This window comes from Nothobranchius furzeri, chromosome 2, assembly GCF_043380555.1.
Source record: "Nothobranchius furzeri strain GRZ-AD chromosome 2, NfurGRZ-RIMD1, whole genome shotgun sequence".
NCBI lineage: Eukaryota > Metazoa > Chordata > Actinopteri > Cyprinodontiformes > Nothobranchiidae > Nothobranchius > Nothobranchius furzeri.
In genome coordinates this window covers 81,397,905-81,418,535 of record NC_091742.1, presented here as the reverse complement: position 1 = coordinate 81,418,535, position 20,631 = coordinate 81,397,905, and the positions used below count along the sequence as shown (strand labels likewise).

Here is a 20,631-nt window from a genome sequence, read left to right as displayed (position 1 = left end):
ATCTGGTAGATCAACTTGACCAACCTTTCATTGTTCTGCTGTGTTATTAGACCTTGTAGTTAACCCTCTCAACCCTCAAAATACGTTTTCATAAAATGACGAACAACTAAGTCCTTCAGGAGTACTTCTGAGTTAAAAATTGCTCATGAAATGCGTATGTGGAGTAACCTGGTAGGTGGGTTTTAACTGTTGCAAATCTGCAACGCCTGCCTCCAGAGGGTTAAAAAAACAAAACAAAACAAAAACAGAATCCTAAACTCTGAATCACTTGGCTGTGACTGTTAATGACACAAAACTGTGAGAAAATACTCACATTCTTACTTATAAACACTTATGGTTCGTGTGAGGCATATGATGAGCAGCAAAGACATAGTGAGTACATTCTTGTAGTAGTTGTCACAAAGTGTGTTGATCATGAAAATTCCATTGACACTTTCTGTAACTTGGTCGCCAACTTTTACCAAAGTTGTTTTACATTTCTAAACTCCTAGAAACTGACTTCAGAAGGGTTCAAGATGAGTTTGTGATGCAGAGTTTTCCCCTAGAAAACTTGATAGGCCAGCTCAACTCGGTGGAATCAAGAGAGAAAGATTGCAACACGATCTTTGGAGAAATTTTGTTGGGCAGATTTTTGAGTTGAACTCAATAATTTGAATGTCGAACAAAAGTTCATTTATTTCAACGAGACAGACTCATTGCATGTAAAGTGAAATGTGACAGACGGACAGCATGTTTATTGTCATCGTACCAGTGTCCCGGTACAGCAGATAGGTCAAGCCTTTATTTGTCATTGTGATGATTATGGCTTACAGCTTATGAAACCCCAAACACAGCTGGAATATTTTTGAAAATGTTCAATATTCTACTCTAAAAGTGTCACACTCAAATCAGATAAATAATACAAAACACCTGCAGAAGGTGCCTTTAGATCAGTGTTTCTCAACCCTGGTCCTCAGTGCTCCCCTGTCCTGCATGTTTTCCATGTCTCTGCTACAGCACACCTGGTTCACATATTTGCATTGCCTCCTTAGGATGGCATCAAGTGCTGCAGAAACCTGTTAATCACTCATTCATTTAGGTCAGGTGTATGGCAGCAGAGCAACAATGCTGTTGGAAATGGCAACATAGAAAACATGGAGTACAGGGGGGTGCTGAGGACCAGGGTTGAAAAACACTGCTTTACATGGTCTCTCAGTCTAAGCTGAATTACTGAAATAAATTAACTTTTACAGCATCTTCTAGTTTTTGTTTATTCTATCAGAAACGCTAAGAGTGGGGTGGGGCTGAAACTCATACCAGGAGACCTTCAAAACTTTCCTGAATGTTTTGTGACATTTTGGGGCCTCTCTTGCAAATACTCAAGTTACAGCTCAGTGTGACTCGAGCTTGATGACATGTTTCCAGGTGAGGAGGTCAGTCAGGGTCAGGGAGCAGCCATCAGCTCCACCCGTGGTCCCACCAGGGACAGACTCCCTGTTACTGACTGAGAAGCAAAAAGCTCTTTAACCTCAGCTGCTGTAAGAAATTCAGGATCCTTCAGAGAAAATAAACGAAATGAGGAAAGAAAACATGGAAGACATCAGACCAACAGAGCCAAGCTGTCAGGTAAACTTCATCTCTTGTTTTCTTTGTAGTTTCTGAACTGAAACACAAGAGTTTTCATTTAAATTTAAACAAAACAATTTGATCCTTGGAATGAGACTTGATGCTTTGCTGTGATGTAATCAGCCTTTAAATACGGCTTTGGAAGGGTGCAGCCCCTGAATATGGACACAAGCCCATCTGGGCATTTTGATACTGGGGAATGCTAATCTGAACTGACAAAACCCACCATTTCAAGATGGCTGCCAGTTAAAGATTAAACACGGAAATGGCCATAACTCTTGTCAGCCTCTGTCAATGTTACAGACACTGAGCTAAATACGGTCTTGCTGAACCTGAACTCATATGTCTGACTTTTCTAGCAAGGCTGATTTGTTGTTCTGCTTCCTGGTGGGTAACTCACTTGAGCCCACATTTCATGTTTCCCATTGATAGTATTTTTTATTACCTCATGTTTTCCTCTAAATGTACTTTACGGATGCAACTGGCATCTCTCCAGGTTAACAGGAAACATGCTCCGCCTGCTGTCCCACTGAGGAAGAAGAATTCACCTTTATTCAAGGCTGAAGCAAGGAAATCTGAACCTGTGGCCAAGAAAGAAATTCAGACATATTTACAAAGTGAGAAGATGAATAAAGAAGGAATAGATCACGTTAAACCACTGGAAACAAATAGTGAGGTAGATAGTTTACTTTTTCATTAATGTTTAGTAATGAACCAGGTCTCAGTGATACATATGAAATCATGTTTCTGACTGCAGAAATCAGCAGCAGCAGAGGAGGATCTAGCACCATGTATGTATCTGTGTGTTTTAATACTTTATGTTGAAAATATGAGATAATGAGATATCTGTTGCTGTTGTCTGTAGTGCCTGGTCCCATCACTGCTACCATGAAGGTACAATAATGTCCCAGTAATAAAATCTACACTGAAAATGCTCTAAAACAAGCTAACTAGGATGAAATTTATTCACATTTCAGGTTAAAGATCTGGCCCGAATGTTTTCAGTCATGATGGATGAAGAAAAAGCAGCATGGCCAAAGGAGACATTCAGAGAGAAACTCAAACACTCACAGGTAACACATCTCTATACAAAAGATACAGAAAAATGCAGCTGTCTCATTTTGGTTCGTTGTGTTAATCTGATTTATTGGATTGTATTTGGATGCTTAAATGATTTCAGGTGAAGCATTTTGGTCAAAGGCTCTCAGCCTTCCAAACCCAGGAGCCAACAGCCCAACGAAACATGGAGGAACAAATAAGCATGCAGGTCATAGTTGTTATCTGGCTGGTTAGCTTTTAAGAATGTGGCAATTGTCAGAAATTATTTTAGAAATAATTTCAATCGAAAATGTATGGATTTTCTGTTTTGTTGTTGCTAAAACTGGGATTTTACCTGCTTTTATTTTGAAGTTAAAAGTTGAGGGATTTTGTGGAAAATTGGAGGAACTGAAGAGCCCCCTAGGCTGACAGGATGATTGATTTTAAGTCTGAGGAGTTACAACATCTTTAGGAATGTTTCAGTGAGAACTCAGGGGTTTCTTGTTTACTATAAAAGCTTTTTTTGAACGCAGAGTATTTGTTTATTTACATCTTTGTTTTTTTTTCTCTCTCTCTCTCTCTTTGTAGTCAGAGGTCGTAAGCTTTAAAAACTGGTTGAAAATGTGAAACTCAGATTCATTTAAATGCACACACCCACTCATTGGCTTGCTTCCACATGAGTCAAACTCCAGTCCTCGAGTTTCAAGTTTCTTTAATCTGGTGTTTTTTTTATTAGATCAAATGAAATGTTTTGCAATCTTAAAGACAACATCTGTTTTTATCATTTCTAATATAATTGTTTATTTATTTTTATTTATTAACTTATATTTCAGGAGGATAAAACCACTTGAGATGAATCATCTCGTTTTCAAGTGGGTCCTCTGACAAAACGCAAATAAAGTACAAGATTGCAGAGACAGTAACAAATCAACACGTCTAAGACATAAATAACATTGTGGTTCTAGTCCCGAGGAGCTGTAATATAGAAGGCATGTTTCCCTACTTCTGTTTTAAAATGAGGAATTACAAAAGAGCTGAACATTGATCCTAGTGTGGTGCAAAGAATTAAAGGGTACTAACAACATTTTCAAATAAGACGCAAAATCAAAAAGATGCATTTAAAAATAAGTAACTACCAATGAAATTGACGTCTGGCATTTAGACAAAGCCATGAAAGTCATTCATACTTATGACAGTGGTGTGTTCTAAATGACAGCGTACAACAAAACGACACACGCTATTGAAAATAACATCAAGAGATTGAAGACATGTAACCGTGGGGTTCTGGTAAATTTTATCTGCATAATCCAAAATTGGAAACAAAGTAGACTTAAAATGCATTTCCTTGTTGTGAGGTCAAAACAATTGATAGTAGATTGATATTAGGATGTAAGAAAATATCGATATGGCAATTTATTGTGATATTTTTTCCAGTGATCTTATATCGATATCCAAAAGCAGTGTATCAAAAATATCGATATCACAATATATTGTGATGTTTTCTTCTGCAATATTATATCAATATTCAAAAGCCATGTATTAATTATTGGACAAATTTACTTGCAAACTATTGTGTATTTTCTTTTCTTTTCGTGCAATTCAAATGCCAACCACTAGTTGACAGCAGTGTGCAATGGGTTTTGTTTCCACCATTGAAGCGTAAATCCCTCTGTTATGGTTCAGATACATCATTTTTAACATGTTAAGTATCAGTTTGAACTGTTTCTTGAATTTTTCTACAATATATTCAGTCTAAAATATCACTAATATCGTCTGACTGAATGTATCTCGATATATTGTGATATATCGTATTGTCTCCCCTGTATCGTGATATGTATCGTATCGCCATAATTTCACCAATACACAGCCCTAATTGATATAGTTTTCTAACGTGTAATTTTATGTGAGATTTTTTGAATATTAGTTTTAAAGGACAAATCTGGTTCCAACCAAACCTATTTAATTTTATCAGATGAGAGTAATCGTGAAGAGACAAAAAAAAAGTAAGTTCAGATCACCATTTACAGCAGAATTAAAAGTATTTCTCTGGAAAGGAATAAAATACAATTTTGATTTATTAAAAAGTTTGTTATAAGTTAGCCAATGCTGCACTTTGTTCAAATTATTCTTAAAGGTCTCCTGAGTTTCTAATTAGTTAGATTTTGAACAATATGAAACTAACAATCTAAACATACTTCATATTTTTCATCATGACAGAGTGCCACAGATGCATGGAGGAACCCAAAAGCTTCAGCAGCAGCAGAAGAGGTCCAACAGGAGACTCCATCATCATGTAGGTGTCCATGGGATTCAACCAGAATTTTTTTCCTCAGTTTTCCTTTTTTTTTTTTTTGCTAGCCTAGAAATCCAGACAACCCATAGCAGTAGCAAATGAATTTATCCTGCAGGTCGGTCTAGCCACGCTCCATTGTAGACTCAACAGGTCAGCCATTGGCTGGAACAATTTTAGGTCTCACAGCATTAGGATTTGCATTAGGATTGTATCTGGCCAATCACAGCACTCTATGTTTGTAGAGATGTTGGGCGGGCTTAGCATCAGATCTGCAATGGAGAAAAACCACAAAGTTGTTGTTGACTCAGAAACAGAGCTCATTTCAGTCAGATTTGGCATCACCTTTGGATATTTAGATTTGGGCGTTTCTTTGAGACATGAGAAGATAGAGGTACTTAAGTCCTCTGTTTTGGAAAAAGGATGTATTTGCTTTGTCTTATTCAGTGGTATTTGGTGGAATGTCTTGACTTTTGTCGCTATGAATATCTAACGTTAGTGACTCTGACAGTTTGAAAGACAAGAAGAAGAAAAAACGTCTATATAGCACCTCTCAAGATAAAAATCCAGAGTCCCCTTCACAAGAAGACACACACACACACACACACACACACACACACACACACACAAATATATATTCCACCCCAGGACTGTCTATGTCTCATAGCCAGATTATATAATTACATGTATAGGATGGCTTACCAGGCAAATTTTATGCTGTTCTTTTCAGTGTTTGGAGCTGCTAAATCTGGATTCATCACTGGGATGAAGGTACATCAGGTTACCAGATAATGTATGGAGTAAATAATTCATTTGATTAAACTTGAAACCTGTTTCAGGTGAAGGAACTGGCTCAGATGTTTTCAGAGAAGGAAGCAGCAGCTAAGGAGAAAGACCCAGAACATGAACTAAATCAGGTGTTGGACTCTTCTATGTCAACCTCAGACAACCTTGTACAGCTTATTCAGTGGTAGCCAAGGGTGGACTGGCCTATTTGGCATTCTGGCACTGTCGCGGTCGGTCGCTTAGCCAAGGGGGCTGCTTGCCCAGCTTGGGCCGACACTACTCCACATGTGGTGATCTGCAGAACATTAGCTACATGGTAACCCAAAGCTTAAGAGAGTTTTTCCAGGTGTTTTTAGCAAGAAAAACGCGGTAGAGCAATGACGTAGGAGTTGTTTTACTGAGTTAGCATGTAGCTAATTACCCGCTGATCTCCACCCGTGAAGAATGAGCTGATCTGGAAGGCTAGGGCTCCCTGCCACAGCAGTCTGGCCCTGCTTGTAATTTAACAGTCCCAGTCCATATTAGATCTCACATTCAATATAGAGACCAGTCAGTGGGCGGCAACACCCCACTCTCCCAATGGGGAGGGCCAAATGAGGGCTGACGATTCGTAAAAATGCCAGGGCCTAATTTTGATCCCACTCCACCCCTGGTTGTAGCTGTTATTTTTAGTGCCATACATGTATATATATATATATATATATATATATATATATATATATAGCTGGTCAAAGGCCTTGCCATTTTTTAATACTTGATATTTTTCAGGTTGATGAAGTTCAAACTGAAGGGATTTTACTAACCACACCTCAGACAGCCGTCCAACCTATGGAGGAGGAGCAAAAACCGACTCAGGTACAGAAATAATGTTTCTTTTGTAACACATGTTTCCTTTAGGAAACATGCTTTTTTTAATGACCAGGTGTGATACCACATCAAAATTTATATTAGTAAAACTAGAGATGCACGTTTACTAACAGTTTTTTCACCAGCTCTTATCGGAAGCCATGAAAAAACTGCTCCAACGCTGACTCTGCTAACTGCTTCGTGTTTACAGTGGCGGAGCTTGATATGTGCAACATGTGCGGCCGAACAGGGCGGCAGTCTGCAGGGGGCGGCATTTAATTTCCTTTCCTTTTTTTTTTTTTTTTTTTTTTTCTAAAAAATATATTTTTTTTACCATCAACCAATACATAAACAAAACATAGAAATCGCATGTTCTTAATAATAATAGTGATGATAATAATAATATTTCTGTAATAAAAGCACAACAAAGTGTAACCCATATCAACTACTCCCGGTCACATGACCCACGTCAGCTGATGTGAGGTCCCTCTCCTGATTGGCTCCTTCCACGTCGCGGCAACCAAGAAAGCTGCTCCTGCCGTGGCTGTAAGCTTGTTGCTTGTAGAACGGCGTTGGAAAACAAAGCGTTTTTCTCCCCTCAGTTTATTTATACTCTCATTTTACCTCAGCGGTAAGTGTTCTTAACATCTACCAATAACACCCTTTTACTTGTCAGTGACCAGTCGATCGTTTTCGCTATAAAAAATGACCTTGTTCGGCAGAGTTCCCACCGCGAGCAGAACTCCGGTTCAAAAACGCTGTTTTTGAAACACTTTTATTTACTTAAGCACTTTAATGGGCTTAACTTGAAACCAAGAGCAATCGAATGATTATTGTTATGTGTTGCCTTGAATTCGGCTATGCTGTTTGTCAGACAGTTGTTTTCCTTTATTGTTGTTTTTGTATTTGTTTGTAGCAAACGCTACTGGAATGCATATATTGAGCTACGTAGCCAAGATGATTAATAATTGACCTGTTGTACATTCGTGATATGTTTACCGGTAAACTGAATAGAACTTGATGTGCTAATGAACATTTCTCTGGCCTACAGGTCAGGTTTTTTTTTCCCCATGTTGAACTGATCTTCTTCATATTGAAGTGGCGAGCTGGTAGGACCATTCTTTCTTTTTGGAATCGGGAAATTAGCTATTATTTACCCCATGAAAAACGGAGCGGCAGCGGGCCACTGGAGGTGCCCTGCTAGTATGATCCCGTTTAAACTGTAAACTGCCATAAAATAAAAACTATAATAGCTAGAGTGGTCTTTTTTTAGCTGAAAGTTGAGACTCTCGCCTTTCAGCACATCTGTACTGTACAAGTCGATGATGCCATCATGTAGTGTTAAGTGTGTCTATTTCAGTAGAACTTTGACAAGTGGTGAGAAGGTGGCCAGGAGCTGGATGTTGTATTCAGTTAGCAAACGTTGTTATATATACACTCCACGCAATTTGAAACAAAGTTGTAGGCATAGGCGTCATTTTAACCAGGGACGCCGGGGACATGTCCCCGGCAAAATTTGTGATTGGCAGCTGTGTCCCCCCCACTTTCAAAAAAGCCTGCTGATGAGGATTTTTGTTTTACCAGCTCAGATCTTATACAGGGGTCGGCAACCTGTTCCCATCAAAGAGCCATTATTACCCGTTTCCCACAGTAAAGAAAACACCCCAGCATCCGCGGCGTTGTGGGCGGGGCCTACCCTCAGACAGCAGAGAGCTGCTCACAACCAGGTGACAGCAGCCGGTACCGATCGCTCGCATGGACATCGCACCCGTGGGGGATTCAACACCCACACTTTTCCAGCTGTTTGCTCACCTCCACACCAGTCTGGTTTCTTTACATCGCACTCACTCTGTTTGCCTCATCTCCTTCTTCACCTCCCGCTTCTGACAGCCGATGTCGGGTTTCCAGGAGAGCAGGAGAGGGAGGGACGGAAGAGCTCGACTGAATTCATCATTTTACATCTTGACATTAGCTGTACAAAGTCTGAGTTTGATAACGTGAAGAACAACAATTTGCAGAGGTTTATAACTGGAGCGGCGCCAGGTTTTCATTTTTGGGTGGACCACGGTAATTTTGGACGGACCTTAATAAGCAGTGACTTAAGTGAAGCAGGCAGGACGCGCTAGAAAATTTAGTTTAAAAATATGTCATAAATGTTTTCCCCCATCATTTTTATTTCTAAAATATGAAGTAAAAACTCACAATTTAATTTTCATTCATTTGTCATTAATATGTAGTCTACACCCGTGCGTTAAGTGGACCATCTTCCAGTAAAAGCAAAGCATCCGGCCCACCTCTCCAAATGCGTAAAATGTGCATCACAGCCGTTAGGCGCGCCGCGCGCACCGTCAGCTACGTCAGCCCAGAGAAGAGCAGAGCAAATAGAATAGAGGATAATTGTGTCTGGATGTGGATGGAGATTACATTTTACAGCAGCCTGATCATCATTTAAATAAAACCATCACCTGTCTTCTAGTCCATGCTATCAGCATTATTTTAATTGGTGTGTGTGTGTGTGTGTGTGTGTGTGTGTGTGTGTGTGTGTGTGTGTGTGTGTGTGTGTGTGTGTGTGTGTGTTTTCCACTTCCAACACTGGTGTAACCAACCAGACCAGCGTGTCCAGTAACGTATTAATGTTACAATTAAACAGTTTCACTTCATGTAGGCTAGAAACATTTCACCTGCCGTGGTCCGACCACTTCTGCTCCACATAAACTTTGTGCGTGATCAAATGTCTCTACAGGAGCTTTCTGCGCTGCTATTCTGCCTCAGACTGGATGCGTCATGCGTGTCCATATTAGAGACGGGAAAAAGCGCTGTTCAGCCAAAGTTTCATAATTTCATAAATAGAACATTTTTCCTAGCTCATCCATGCGCATCAGTGTGCGTCAGGGTAATTCTTTCAAAACAGCCAGCATCCTTGAGTTTATCCATCAAAATACAGTCAAATGGAAATATCTGTAAGCTGCCATTTAACTGTTTTGCCTTCTTGTGAAGATTGTTGCAAAGAGAAAAAACTAAACGTGATTAACCCCAGAGCCACGCGCACTGCACTGTACTTCTGACTGTAAATGAGGGGGAAACGATTTAATCGGATCCTTTTCTTTTCAACATGGTTTAATGTAAAGTTTCATTCAGTACAAACTTTAGTTACACCAATCTAATGAGACAGAGTCTGGATTTGTATTCTGAACAGTTTAAACATGTTTAAAACGGAGACATGCGTGACGCGTCTAAAATTCACACCTGCTCCGCTATTATGGAAATTAAACTAACAAGATGAATAACATCAAATTATTTTAGGCACAGACAACATCTCCCACACTTTTGAAAAGCTTGCAACGCGCCTGGTCGCTCGTGTACGTCAAAGTTATCTTTCATAAGAAGATAATCAATAAAACGATTTATATAAAGATGATCCAGAAGTTGTAGCCCGTCTCTGCCGACAATATTTTGATATTTTTCACCCTGTTGGTGGTTTTACTGAGCAGGTACCACTTTTGTCATACGTTTCTTTTAAAAACATGTTTAGACTGTTCAGAATACAAATCCAGGCTCTCAGAACCAGAGCGCATGTGGGAAGGTTCCTCCCACTGAAGCGAGTGCTTTCCAAACCCAGTCTCTCAGAGACTTGTCACTTAGAAAATGTTCCCTGATTATGAAACTTTGGCTGAATAGTGCTTGTTCCTGTCTCCAATGTGGCGACGCATCCAGGAGCCGTCTGAGGAGAATCCCAGAATCTGACATCCTCCAGCTCAGGAAGCGCCTATGATTACGCACAAGCGTGACGCGTCAACCTGGTCTCACAGTAAGACCGGGTCGGAACTGTTTAGGTTTACGCAGACAATCTTTACATTTAGAATTAGCATACAGATGTAAAATTAATGCAGTAAAATATAAAGCTTTTTATTTAAATATCAATTCATTATTTTAAGAGCACAGAGAGCCGCATCAGATGGATGGAAGAGCCGCATGCGGCTCCAGAGCCGCCGACCCCTGTGCTAGCCTATATTGTCCCCAGCAATTTTAAAACCCCACTCAAGTGTATGGTTATTGTCCCCAGCAATTCTGAAAACAAACTGACGCCCTTGTGTGTAGGTGTAATGTTTGTTCTTGTGCGTGTGTGTGTGTGTGTGTGGGGTGGGGGTGGGGTGGGGGGGGGGCGTCACAGGGGGATCTCGCACAGGGCGCCATTTAGGCCAGCTCCGCCTCTGCGTGTTTAGGCACTTTGTTTGGTCATGTGACAAGCTAGTTTCTTCTTCTGTGGTCACCCATGACACATATTTGATAGCGGTGCTCCTGCGCCCTCTAGTGTCACAAAATATATTGCACCCAGCGCAGCAAATGGACTTGAAGCAGTTAACCGGGATAAACTAGTTTACCCTGTTATCACATTAACGGCAGTCAACCTGTTATCTACGTACATCCCTAAGTAAAACTCAACTAATGCTAAGACCACAAAGGATAAATCCACTTTCAGATACCATAAGTTAGGATTTTTTGTACATGCAGCTTTGACTGGTGTTTGTGTTTGTGTTCTTTATCTGTGGACCTTAGAAAATAATTGTCATCATCATTCCTGCCTTTCCTGTTTGAACTTTGAACATTTTAACAAATAAGTGATACCAGCAAAAAATGGAAAATAGGTAAAAAATAAGAAAAGAAATCACAGTCAGAAAACTTTATTTGTCAAAAATCACATTTCTTCTCTATTATGTCTTCATAATTCAAATTTTTTTCACTGTAGTAAAATGTCATAAAACATTTTCCACCTTTTTTATTCTAACAGGCATTATCAGATTCAACAAGTGTCATCACCAGATCAGATCCTGCAGCTAAACCAGACAAGAAACACAAACCAGGTCAGTGTTTTCACTAACTACTCTGATATTTCTAACGGTTTCCCATAAAGATGCTTTTTCTCCTGCAGTACGTAAAGCTGTGCAGACCTACGGTCACTCTTCTGGTTCTAAGGTAGGACCTGACTTTATATCGGTTTGTCTCGTGTTTTTATCTGCAACTTAAATAAGCGGCTGAATGGTTATCGGTTTAGACTTTTATTATAAGAACCAGGAAATGATAAAGGATTTTAACAATACATTATGCCCCAAACCACGCCAAGCACGGCTGCAGGTTTTACTCGTGGTGTTCAGGCCTTGAGGGTCACTATAGTATATGTTTGGATGTTTTCTCTTCTCTAACACACCTGCCCTGAACCAGCAGGTCACTAACAGGGTTCTGAAGAGCATGTTGACCAGTAAGGTTGGGTGATTGGACAAATGTATTGATCAGATGTGATAGGCCAAACCCTTCACTGATGATCTTTTTCATGTCCGTGATTGATTTTCATGGATGGGACATTACATACTTCCAGGTCAAGTCAGTGTGTTTTTTCCCAGCACTTCATGTACTTGCTGTACAAGTACCATAAGCTAAAATTCCTGACACCAGTGACATATGCCCATCAAGGATACAACCATCCCACTGTGCAAAGACCTAGTTTGAACATTCTACAGATGTTGTCTGGACCGACCGACTCAATATAGACATGGTCTGCTGTCCATGTGATTTTGACTGTTTGCAGAGGTAACTGTAGACACTGTAAAACGTTTGTCAAACCACATCTAAATAATGTCTAACTCACAGTTTGAAGCCTCTTATCATTGACGGAATAGGGCCATCTCAAACTAAAATTGATTTTTTTTAATCCACAAGGGTTTAGTAAAAGTTTTCAAATAAAACAGTCTACAACAATCCAACATAATATACCACTGAAAACTTTCAAAGTTTCTTTCAGATTCTTTCTCATGCTAACATCTGTTAGCATCCTGATATTAGTGTCCAAACCATTGATTGGCATCATACCTGATCCAATACATGAAGGGTTACCCCCTCTAATAATCTTCACCTATTGGCTGGAAGGACAGAAGTACTGACCCTATTGTTACATGTGCAGTTCAAACCAATTGCGGTCTGCTTTCACAAGCTAATCACTGGATGCAGAATGTGTCCGCTCCACGAAAGTCTAAAGGTCACAGACAAAAAGCTTTGCATGTAACCCAAAATCAGAAAATTGGATATCACTGGTGGACACCTTCACAGGTGCACAACTAGGGTGATAGTGGTAAAAGTGCAGACATGGAGGTGTAATATATAGGTCCAGTTAGCTTAAATTGTTTAAATGTTTCAAATGAAACATACCACCAGATATTGCTGTACCCCATTCCTGCTTGGTTTGCAATGTTACAAGAACAAAAATCGCTCATTGGGTCTGCAATGATAGGGGTGGGTTGATAAGGATACACCAGACAGATTTTTAAATCTTAGGCAAAATAAGGAATTGTTTACTTTTGAATGAGACTCGATGCTTTGCTGTGATGTAATCAGCCTTTAAATACGGCTTTGGAAGGGTGCAGCCCCTGAATATGGACACAAGCCCATCTGGGCATTTTGATACTGGGGCATGCTAATCTGAACTGACAAAACCCACCATTTCAAGATGGCTGCCAGTTAAAGATTAAACACAGAAATGGCCATAACTCTTGTCAGCCTCTGTCAATGTTACAGACACTGAGCTAAATACGGTCTTGCTGAACCTGAACTCATATGTCTGACTTTTCTAGCAAGGCTGATTTGTTGTTCTGCTTCTTGGTGGGTAACTCACTTGAGCCCACATTTCATGTTTCCCATTGATAGTATTTTTTATTACCTCATGTTTTCTTTTAAATGTACTTTACGGATGTAACTGACATCTCTCCAGGTTAACAGGAAACATGCTCCGCCTGCTGTCCCACTGAGGAAGAAGAATTCACCTTTATTTAAGGCTGAAGCAAAGAAATCTGAACCTGTGGCCAAGAAAGAAATTCAGACATATTTACAAAGTGAGAAGATGAATAAAGAAGGAATAGATCACGTTAAACCACTGGAAACAAATAGTGAGGTAGATAGTTTACTTTTTCATTAATGTTTAGTAATGAACCAGGTCTCAGTGATACATATGAAATCATGTTTCTGACTGCAGAAATCAGCAGCAGCAGAGGAGGATCTAGCACCATGTATGTATCTGTGTGTTTTAATACTTTATGTTGAAAATATGAGATAATGAGATATCTGTTGCTGTTGTCTGTAGTGCCTGGTCCCATCACTGCTACCATGAAGGTACAATAATGTCCCAGTAATAAAATCTACAGTCAAAATGCTCTAAAGCAAGCTAACTAGAATTACATTTATCCACATTTCAGGTTAAAGATCTGGCCCGAATGTTTTCAGTCATGATGGATGAAGAACAAGCAGCATGGCCAAAGGAGACATTCAGAACGAAACTCAAACACTCACAGGTAGCAAATCTTTATACAAAAGATACAGGTTAGGGTTAGTTGTTATCTGGCTGGTTAGTTTTCACAAATGTGGTAAGAATCAGGAATTAGAACATCTAAAAGATGCAGAACAGTGGTCCTCAAGAGCCATGATTGGATATCACTGGCCCACACCTTCACAGGTGCACAATTAGGGTGATAATGGTAAAAGTGCAAACATGGAGGTGTGACATATAGGTCCAGTTTGCTTAAATTGTTTAAATGTTTCAGGTGAAGGATCTGGCGCAGATGTTTTCAGACATGGCACCACAGGACAAAGCAATCTGACCAAAGAAGATGTAAGAGGAAGAAGACAACCATGGATCAAAGTTCAGAAGTTGTTTTATTCCCCCAGTTTATCCCTCAAGTGTTCTACCTATAGTATCTATGCCAGGCGCTGCCCTGAAGTACCTTACAGAGCTGGAAAAGTCTTGTTGACTGGACACCACACATGCAACTAGAATATTTTGCTAGTTTTAGTTTAGGATCAAATGTCAGACACCTTGGGTTCTATCATGCTTCTGTCATTCATCCAGGGAAGAAAAGCTCAAAGCTGGTTAATGATTTCCTTTCTGCACTTTAGAAACATCACATAGACTCATCTTTCAGCTGGCAGCAAGCTATTTAACCCCAGCCTCTCATTCATAGAGTTCATATACAGTAGATTATCATGGCTGAAGCATTGTGATGTGGTTCTGAGCTGAGTTTGGTTACACTGATGCAGGACTGCGTATATCAGTGGGATTTAGTTATAGCCTTAGCTTTAAGGCCTCGGCGTCAGCTTCACACAGCAGCACCATTTGCATGGTGTGATCCTCTAGCACAGGTGTGCCAAGCCCTGATCCTCAAGATCCCCTATCCAGCCTGTTTTATATCTCACCCTGCTGATTCAGTGGCTGAATCATTCAACTGCTTTTTTTTCTCTCTTTTTTTTATTTGACCCAACCCAGCCATGTTCTAATAGTTTGTGCTCAACAGATGGAATGTTGAATTTGTTTCAAGCGTCTACCAAGTGGTTGATATTTAGTAGGATTCTTTCATTCTTATTTAGTTCATTTTGTAACAGAATGGAATGACTCTTATTTGTCCCTTCTTTGCTCAGGACTAGTCTGCATGAGAGAGAGTCTCGAAGACTCATGCATTCCTTCTAACCAGCTTATTTTCAGCTCAACAGAAGACTGAAGAATGAACTCTTTTCTTTTAATTAATCAAAGAACTCTATTTTAATAAAGCTAATCCATCAAAGTGTTAGTCAATGAATAAGATGTGACCGATCTGTGAAATCAAAATATTAATTACTTTATTATGATCCTATAGAATATAATAAGTACTGTGACTTTAAGTGTTCCAACAGGACTCATTTCACGTAGTGTTAAAAAGACATAACACATTACTTTCACTGATCCAATCAGAATCTTACAGATCTGACGGAGGCGTGGTTCTGATGGTGTTTGGTAATTTTCATTCGACAATAAACCATAACATCCGAAGTATAAAACTACACCACATCATCTCTAACGTCAGTTCAAAGCGTTCCAGAGAAAGTGATGGAGAGGCCAATCCTGATCTAAACTCTTTAACCGAAAGAACGACAAGCTGAAAAATCCAGTCGCTATAACAACCAGCGGCAACAGCTCCTTTTAGAACGAAAGCTTCATTCACCGACTCAGGCTTGGGTCTGACCAGACGCCAATAAACGTGTCGTGTGCCGGAAGTAACTCGACGGGTTTGATCGGAACTGCGGCTTTTCCTACCAGCTTGGTTCCAGAGAGGGTTCACTGGACCTCGATATTCCTGATCTACAGAGGACTTCCACCGAAGGCAAGGTAGGCCGGCATGATGGGGTCTCATGTTTTTCTGAAGCTTTCCAAAGCTTAATGCAAAACAACACCTTCAGTTCCCGTCAGAACAATCGCTTCTTCGGATTTGCTGGTTCTGATTTACATCACACGTCATCCATTCACCATCTCATCCATTTTAGTTACACCACACATTTAGTTTTGAAGTCAGTCTAGTTTAATTTGTTAATAATAAAATTCTTAACTTTTAAACTTGACTCTCTCTATTCTGTTGTCTCTGAGTGAATACGTAACGGTTATCTAATCCCTGCAATAAAAAGATCCAATCTTTTGGTTTAAATAACCCAGTGTCCATTAGATGGGAATCATACTCGATATGGATCTTTAATGTCTATGGTCATTAATTAAACTGTAATTCTACATTCATTGCAGATATTCATTACAATTTGATCTGAGAGTTGAGTTTATTAGTGACCTTCTAAAATGAAAGCATAAAACTGCATATGAGAACACTTTAATTGATGAATGCTAATATGAAAGCTAACATTCGTTTATTAATTTTCTTTTGAATACAACATAGATCCTCCTCTGTGCTGGTGCCAGTGGGCATCATTAAGCTGAACATATTTACATGTGGCAAATTTTACTAGAAGGTGTCAGGTAGCAGTCAGACTGGTTGGTGTCTGGGTGGTGCTTGCCACAACTCTCATCAGGCTCAGAGACCAACCACACTTTATTATGAAGGTAAACAAAACAGCTCCAACAGCAACACGCCGTCAGCTCTCCATGATGAACAAACCACTAAAGGTTCAAGTAGATTTGTTCATTCTGGTCAAAGAGGTTTATCTTTTAGTCTGTCTGCATCTTAAAGAAGTTGGTGTTTGTTTGGAGCTTCTGATCACTTCTATGCACCTTTTGCAAAGAATATAGCTCATGTTTGGGAACAATGTCTAAAAACAATTTGCTCCTGAAACATGTAGTACTCACTGAGGTTAGTGAGGGAGGCAGGGGAGTCACGGAGGCAGAGAAATCCCAACAAAATTAAAAACAAACCAAAGAAAATATGCTGACTTCACCCAAAGTAAGTGCATAGTCATGCCAGTGTGGAAGACCCAGCACCAACACACTCGCAGACGGGACCGCCACCTCCAAGACCACACTCCTGCCTCAGCCTGCACAAAGGAAACAACAAATTACAAACAGCAATAAAATAGAAGTTTAGTTGTTCCCCTCCTGGGCGCCGGCCATGCGCCAGGGGACTTCCTTGGAACAACTTTTGCCGAGACAAGATCAAGGGAAATGAAACAGCAGTGCCGCTGGCCGAACCACGGGGCACTCGATCTTCCAGCTAATAATACTCGAGCCAGAAGGGAACTTCCTGCCCGGCAGCAACGGAGATTCAATATATCCCGTTTTCCCAACGCTTCCTAGACTCCGAGGTGAGAATTGATGTCACACCCAACGCCGACAACTAATGCCCAAGCACCATTGGAGCAGAGCCAATCGTGAAGTAAAACTCCGCCTGAGGACACAAGCTGGAAATACAACACACAGCGTTTCTGAAACTAGCCGCTTCCTGGGTTTTCTTTCTACATGGGAGAGGCTCCCTTTTGTAGCCACAGCGCCCTCTCACATGTGGAGGCTGTACTGATCCAGTCCAGTCAAATGAAAACAGATATTTCATCTTGCTACATAAACATTTAAAGTTTCCTCTGTGACAGAGCTGGCATTAGAATCCACATTTGTCTCTGGATTAAGTTAACAAGACTCCCTCAGCTAATGCCACTTGGTTTGCAAAATAAAAATAAATAAATAACATTTTTCACATAAATGACTCTAAAACCTAAATAATGTATGTATGTGTAAAACAATTGTCAAACAAGTTTCTATTAGGTTTCTCTAAACATTGGTACATGGGAGTCTCTAGCTTGCAGTTCGCTCTTTAAGCTAACAGGACTCCGCTACTGATGTCGCTTGGTTTGGCAAAAAAAAAAAAAAAAAAAAGAATTCCCAAATAAAAAAGGACTCTAAAAGCCCAAATCATTTATGTATGTGTAAAACATTTTTTAAACAAGTTTCTATATGTTTCTCTAAACATTGGTTCATGGGAATCATGCCTCTGTCTGCTCTTGACTCAAAGAAAAACCCAAGTCCAAATGGTCCAAATTAGATGCCGTTTTGAATGAGTGTCATTCCTGAGCCGTGGACATCTTTGTTGTTAAGCCCGCCTAACAGATGCAGAGCGATGTGATCTGAAATACAAAAAACTGTTTGGGCCAGTGGTAGACCTGCTAAGGCTGCATTGGAGCTAACCTGCAGAGCGATTTTTTATTTATTTTTTTGCTACTGCTACGGTCGTCTGGATATAAAATGTTCTAAACCTCTTCAACACACGCTCACTGCAGTGGCATGTGGCCATTACGGTTCCTCTTTTCCTCTTGCTGCCATAGGCGTCATTTTAACCGGGGACGCCGGGGACATGTCCCCGGCAAAATTTGTGATTGGCAGCTGTGTCCCCCCCACTTTCAAAAAGCCTGCTGATGAGGATTTTTGTTTTACCAGCTCAGATCTTATACCAGGGGTCGGCAACCTGTTCCCATCAAAGAGCCATTATTACCCATTTCCCACAGTAAAGAAAACACTGGGAGCCACAGCGGCCGCAGCGTTGTGGGCGGGGCCTATCCTCAGACAGCAGAGCGCTGCTCACAACATGACAGCAGCCGGTACCGGTCGCTGGCATGGGCGTCGCACCCGTGGGGGATTCAACACCCACACTTTTCCAGCTGTTTTGCTCGCCTCCACACCAGTCTGGTTTCTTTACGTCGCACTCACTCGGTTTGCCTCATCTTCTTCTTCACCTCCCTCTTCTGACAGCCCATGTCGGGTTTCCAGGAGAGCAGGAGAGGGAGGGACAGAAGAGCTCGCCTGAATTCATAATTTTACATCTTGACATTAGCTGTACAAAGTCTGAGTTTGATAACGTGAAGAACAATAATTTGCAGAGGTTTATAACAGGCCCAGCGGCAGGTTTTCATTTTTGGGTGGGCCACGGTAATTTTGGACGGACCTTAATAAGCAGTGACTTAAGTGAAGCAGGCAGGTCACGCTAGAAAATTTCGTTTAAAAAGATGTCATAAATGTGTTCCCCCGTCATTTTTATTTATAACATATGAAGTAAAAACTCCCAATTTAATTTTCATTCATTTGTCATTAATATGTAGTCTACACCCGTGCGTTAAGTGGACCATCTTCCAGTAAAAACAAAGCATCCAGCCCATCTCTCCAAATGCGTAAAATGTGCATCAGCCGCTAGTTAGGCGCGCCGCGCGCACCGTCAGCGACGTCAGCCCAGACAAGAGCAGAGCAAATAGAGAAAGAATAGAGGATAATTGTGTCTGGATGTGGATGGAGATTACATTTTACAGCAGCCTGATCATCATTTAAATACGTAAACCATCACCTGTCTTCTAGTCCACGCTATCAGCATTATTTTAATTGGTTTGTGTGTGTGTGTGTGTGTGTGTGTGTGTTTTCCACTTCAAACACTGGTCTAACCAACCAGACCAGCGTGTCCAGTAACATATTAATGTTACAATTAAACAGTTTCACTTCATGTAGGCTAGGAACATTTCACCTGCCGTGGCCCGACCGCTTCTGCTCCACATAAACTTTGTGCGTAATCAAATGTCTCTACAGGTGCTTTCTGAGCTGAAGAGGCTATTCTGCCTCAGACTGGATGTGTCATGCGTCTCCATACTAGAGACGGGAACAAGCGCTGTTCAGCCAAAGTTTCATAATTTCATAAAAAGAACATTTTTCCAGGTGACACATCCCTCAGAGAGACCGGGTTTCCAGAACGCTTCAGTGAGAGGAAGTCGTATCGCATGCACCGTGGTTCTGCGCTGCGCTGCGAATCCCTCTACAGATCTTCAGCCCACTGTCCACCGTGGGCGCGCCGAGCCGCGCTGAACACAGTGTCCAGTATAAAGCTCTGATGTTCTGATGGGAATCAAGTTACCTCTGCGATGTGCGTAATGATTAAAATGTCAGCTCATCCATGCGCATCAGTGTGCGTCGGGGTAATTCTTTCAAAACAACCAACATCCTTGAGTTTATCCATCAATATGAGGCAAGGTGGAGAAACGAGGGCCCGGGCGGGATTTGATCCCCAGACTACCGGGTGAGAGTCATATGCTCTAACCAGTCAGCCAAAAGGACATCCCCTTGGCCAAGTAGCCAGGGCGCATTATCTATCGGGACACTGTGACAGGACACTCACACTGTCACACCTGATTATGAAACTTTGGCTGAATAGTGCTTGTTCCTGTCTCCAATGTGGCGACGCATCCAGGAACCTGTCTGAGGAGAAGCCCAGAATCTGACATCCTTCAGCTCAGGAAGCGCCTATGATTACGCACAAGCGTGACGCGTCAACCCGGTCTCACAGTAAGACCGGGTTGGACCTGTTCAGGTTTACGCAGACAATCTTTACATTTAGAATTGGCATACAGATGTAAAATTTATGCAGTAAAATATAAAGCTTTTTATTTAAATATCCATTCATTATTTTACAAGCACAGAGAGCTGCATCAGATGGATGGAAGAGCCGCATGCGGCTACAGAGCCGCCGACACCTACTTTATTGTCCCCAGCAATTTTTAAACCCCACTCAAGTGTATGGTTATTGTCCCCAGCAATTCTGAAAACAAACTGACGCCCTTGCTTGCTGCTGCACTTTCATTCTGAGTAAATCGCTTTTGTTTAAACGGAAAAGAAAAAGGAACTAACAAGTAATAGTACCCACTGTTACTCAACATTTGTGGTTTAGGAAAGCAGTACGATGGCAAAAAAAAAAAAAAAAAGTGGGTGTAGTCCTGTTTTTCTGCCTCATGACTTTTTAGATTTCACCACA

General features: G+C 40.8%; 1 protein-coding gene across 2 annotated transcripts; it reads left to right on the top strand.

Annotated features, from left to right (window-relative positions):
• The first annotated feature begins 1,398 nt into the window (after positions 1-1,398).
• On the top strand, positions 1,399-15,971 carry LOC107376970 (uncharacterized). 2 transcript variants are annotated; one of them, XM_070548066.1, is made up of 17 exons: positions 1,399-1,605; positions 2,102-2,281; positions 2,363-2,396; positions 2,471-2,499; positions 2,583-2,678; positions 2,786-2,872; positions 4,861-4,936; positions 5,664-5,704; positions 5,773-5,850; positions 6,488-6,574; positions 11,355-11,427; positions 11,496-11,539; positions 13,326-13,505; positions 13,587-13,620; positions 13,695-13,723; positions 13,807-13,902; positions 14,152-15,971. In XM_070548066.1, exons 1-17 carry the CDS (start codon positions 1,555-1,557, stop codon positions 14,206-14,208), a joined length of 1,272 nt encoding a protein of 423 aa, XP_070404167.1. In that variant the 5' UTR covers positions 1,399-1,554; the 3' UTR covers positions 14,209-15,971. The 2 variants fall into 2 exon arrangements, with proteins under 2 accessions (XP_070404167.1, XP_070404168.1); XM_070548067.1 differs by lacking the exon at positions 2,786-2,872 and having other exon boundaries at positions 1,400-1,605.
• The last annotated feature ends 4,660 nt before the right edge of the window (positions 15,972-20,631 follow it).

Coding starts and splice junctions, on each gene's coding strand:
- LOC107376970 (XM_070548066.1), top strand. CDS start 1,555: ATGAGGAAAGAAAACATGGAAGACATCAGACCAACAGAGCCAAGCTGT. Junction 2,397..2,470: donor AGAGGAGGATCTAGCACCAT/GTATGTATCTGT, acceptor TGTTGTCTGTAG/TGCCTGGTCCCATCACTGCT. Junction 11,428..11,495: donor AGACAAGAAACACAAACCAG/GTCAGTGTTTTC, acceptor TTTCTCCTGCAG/TACGTAAAGCTGTGCAGACC.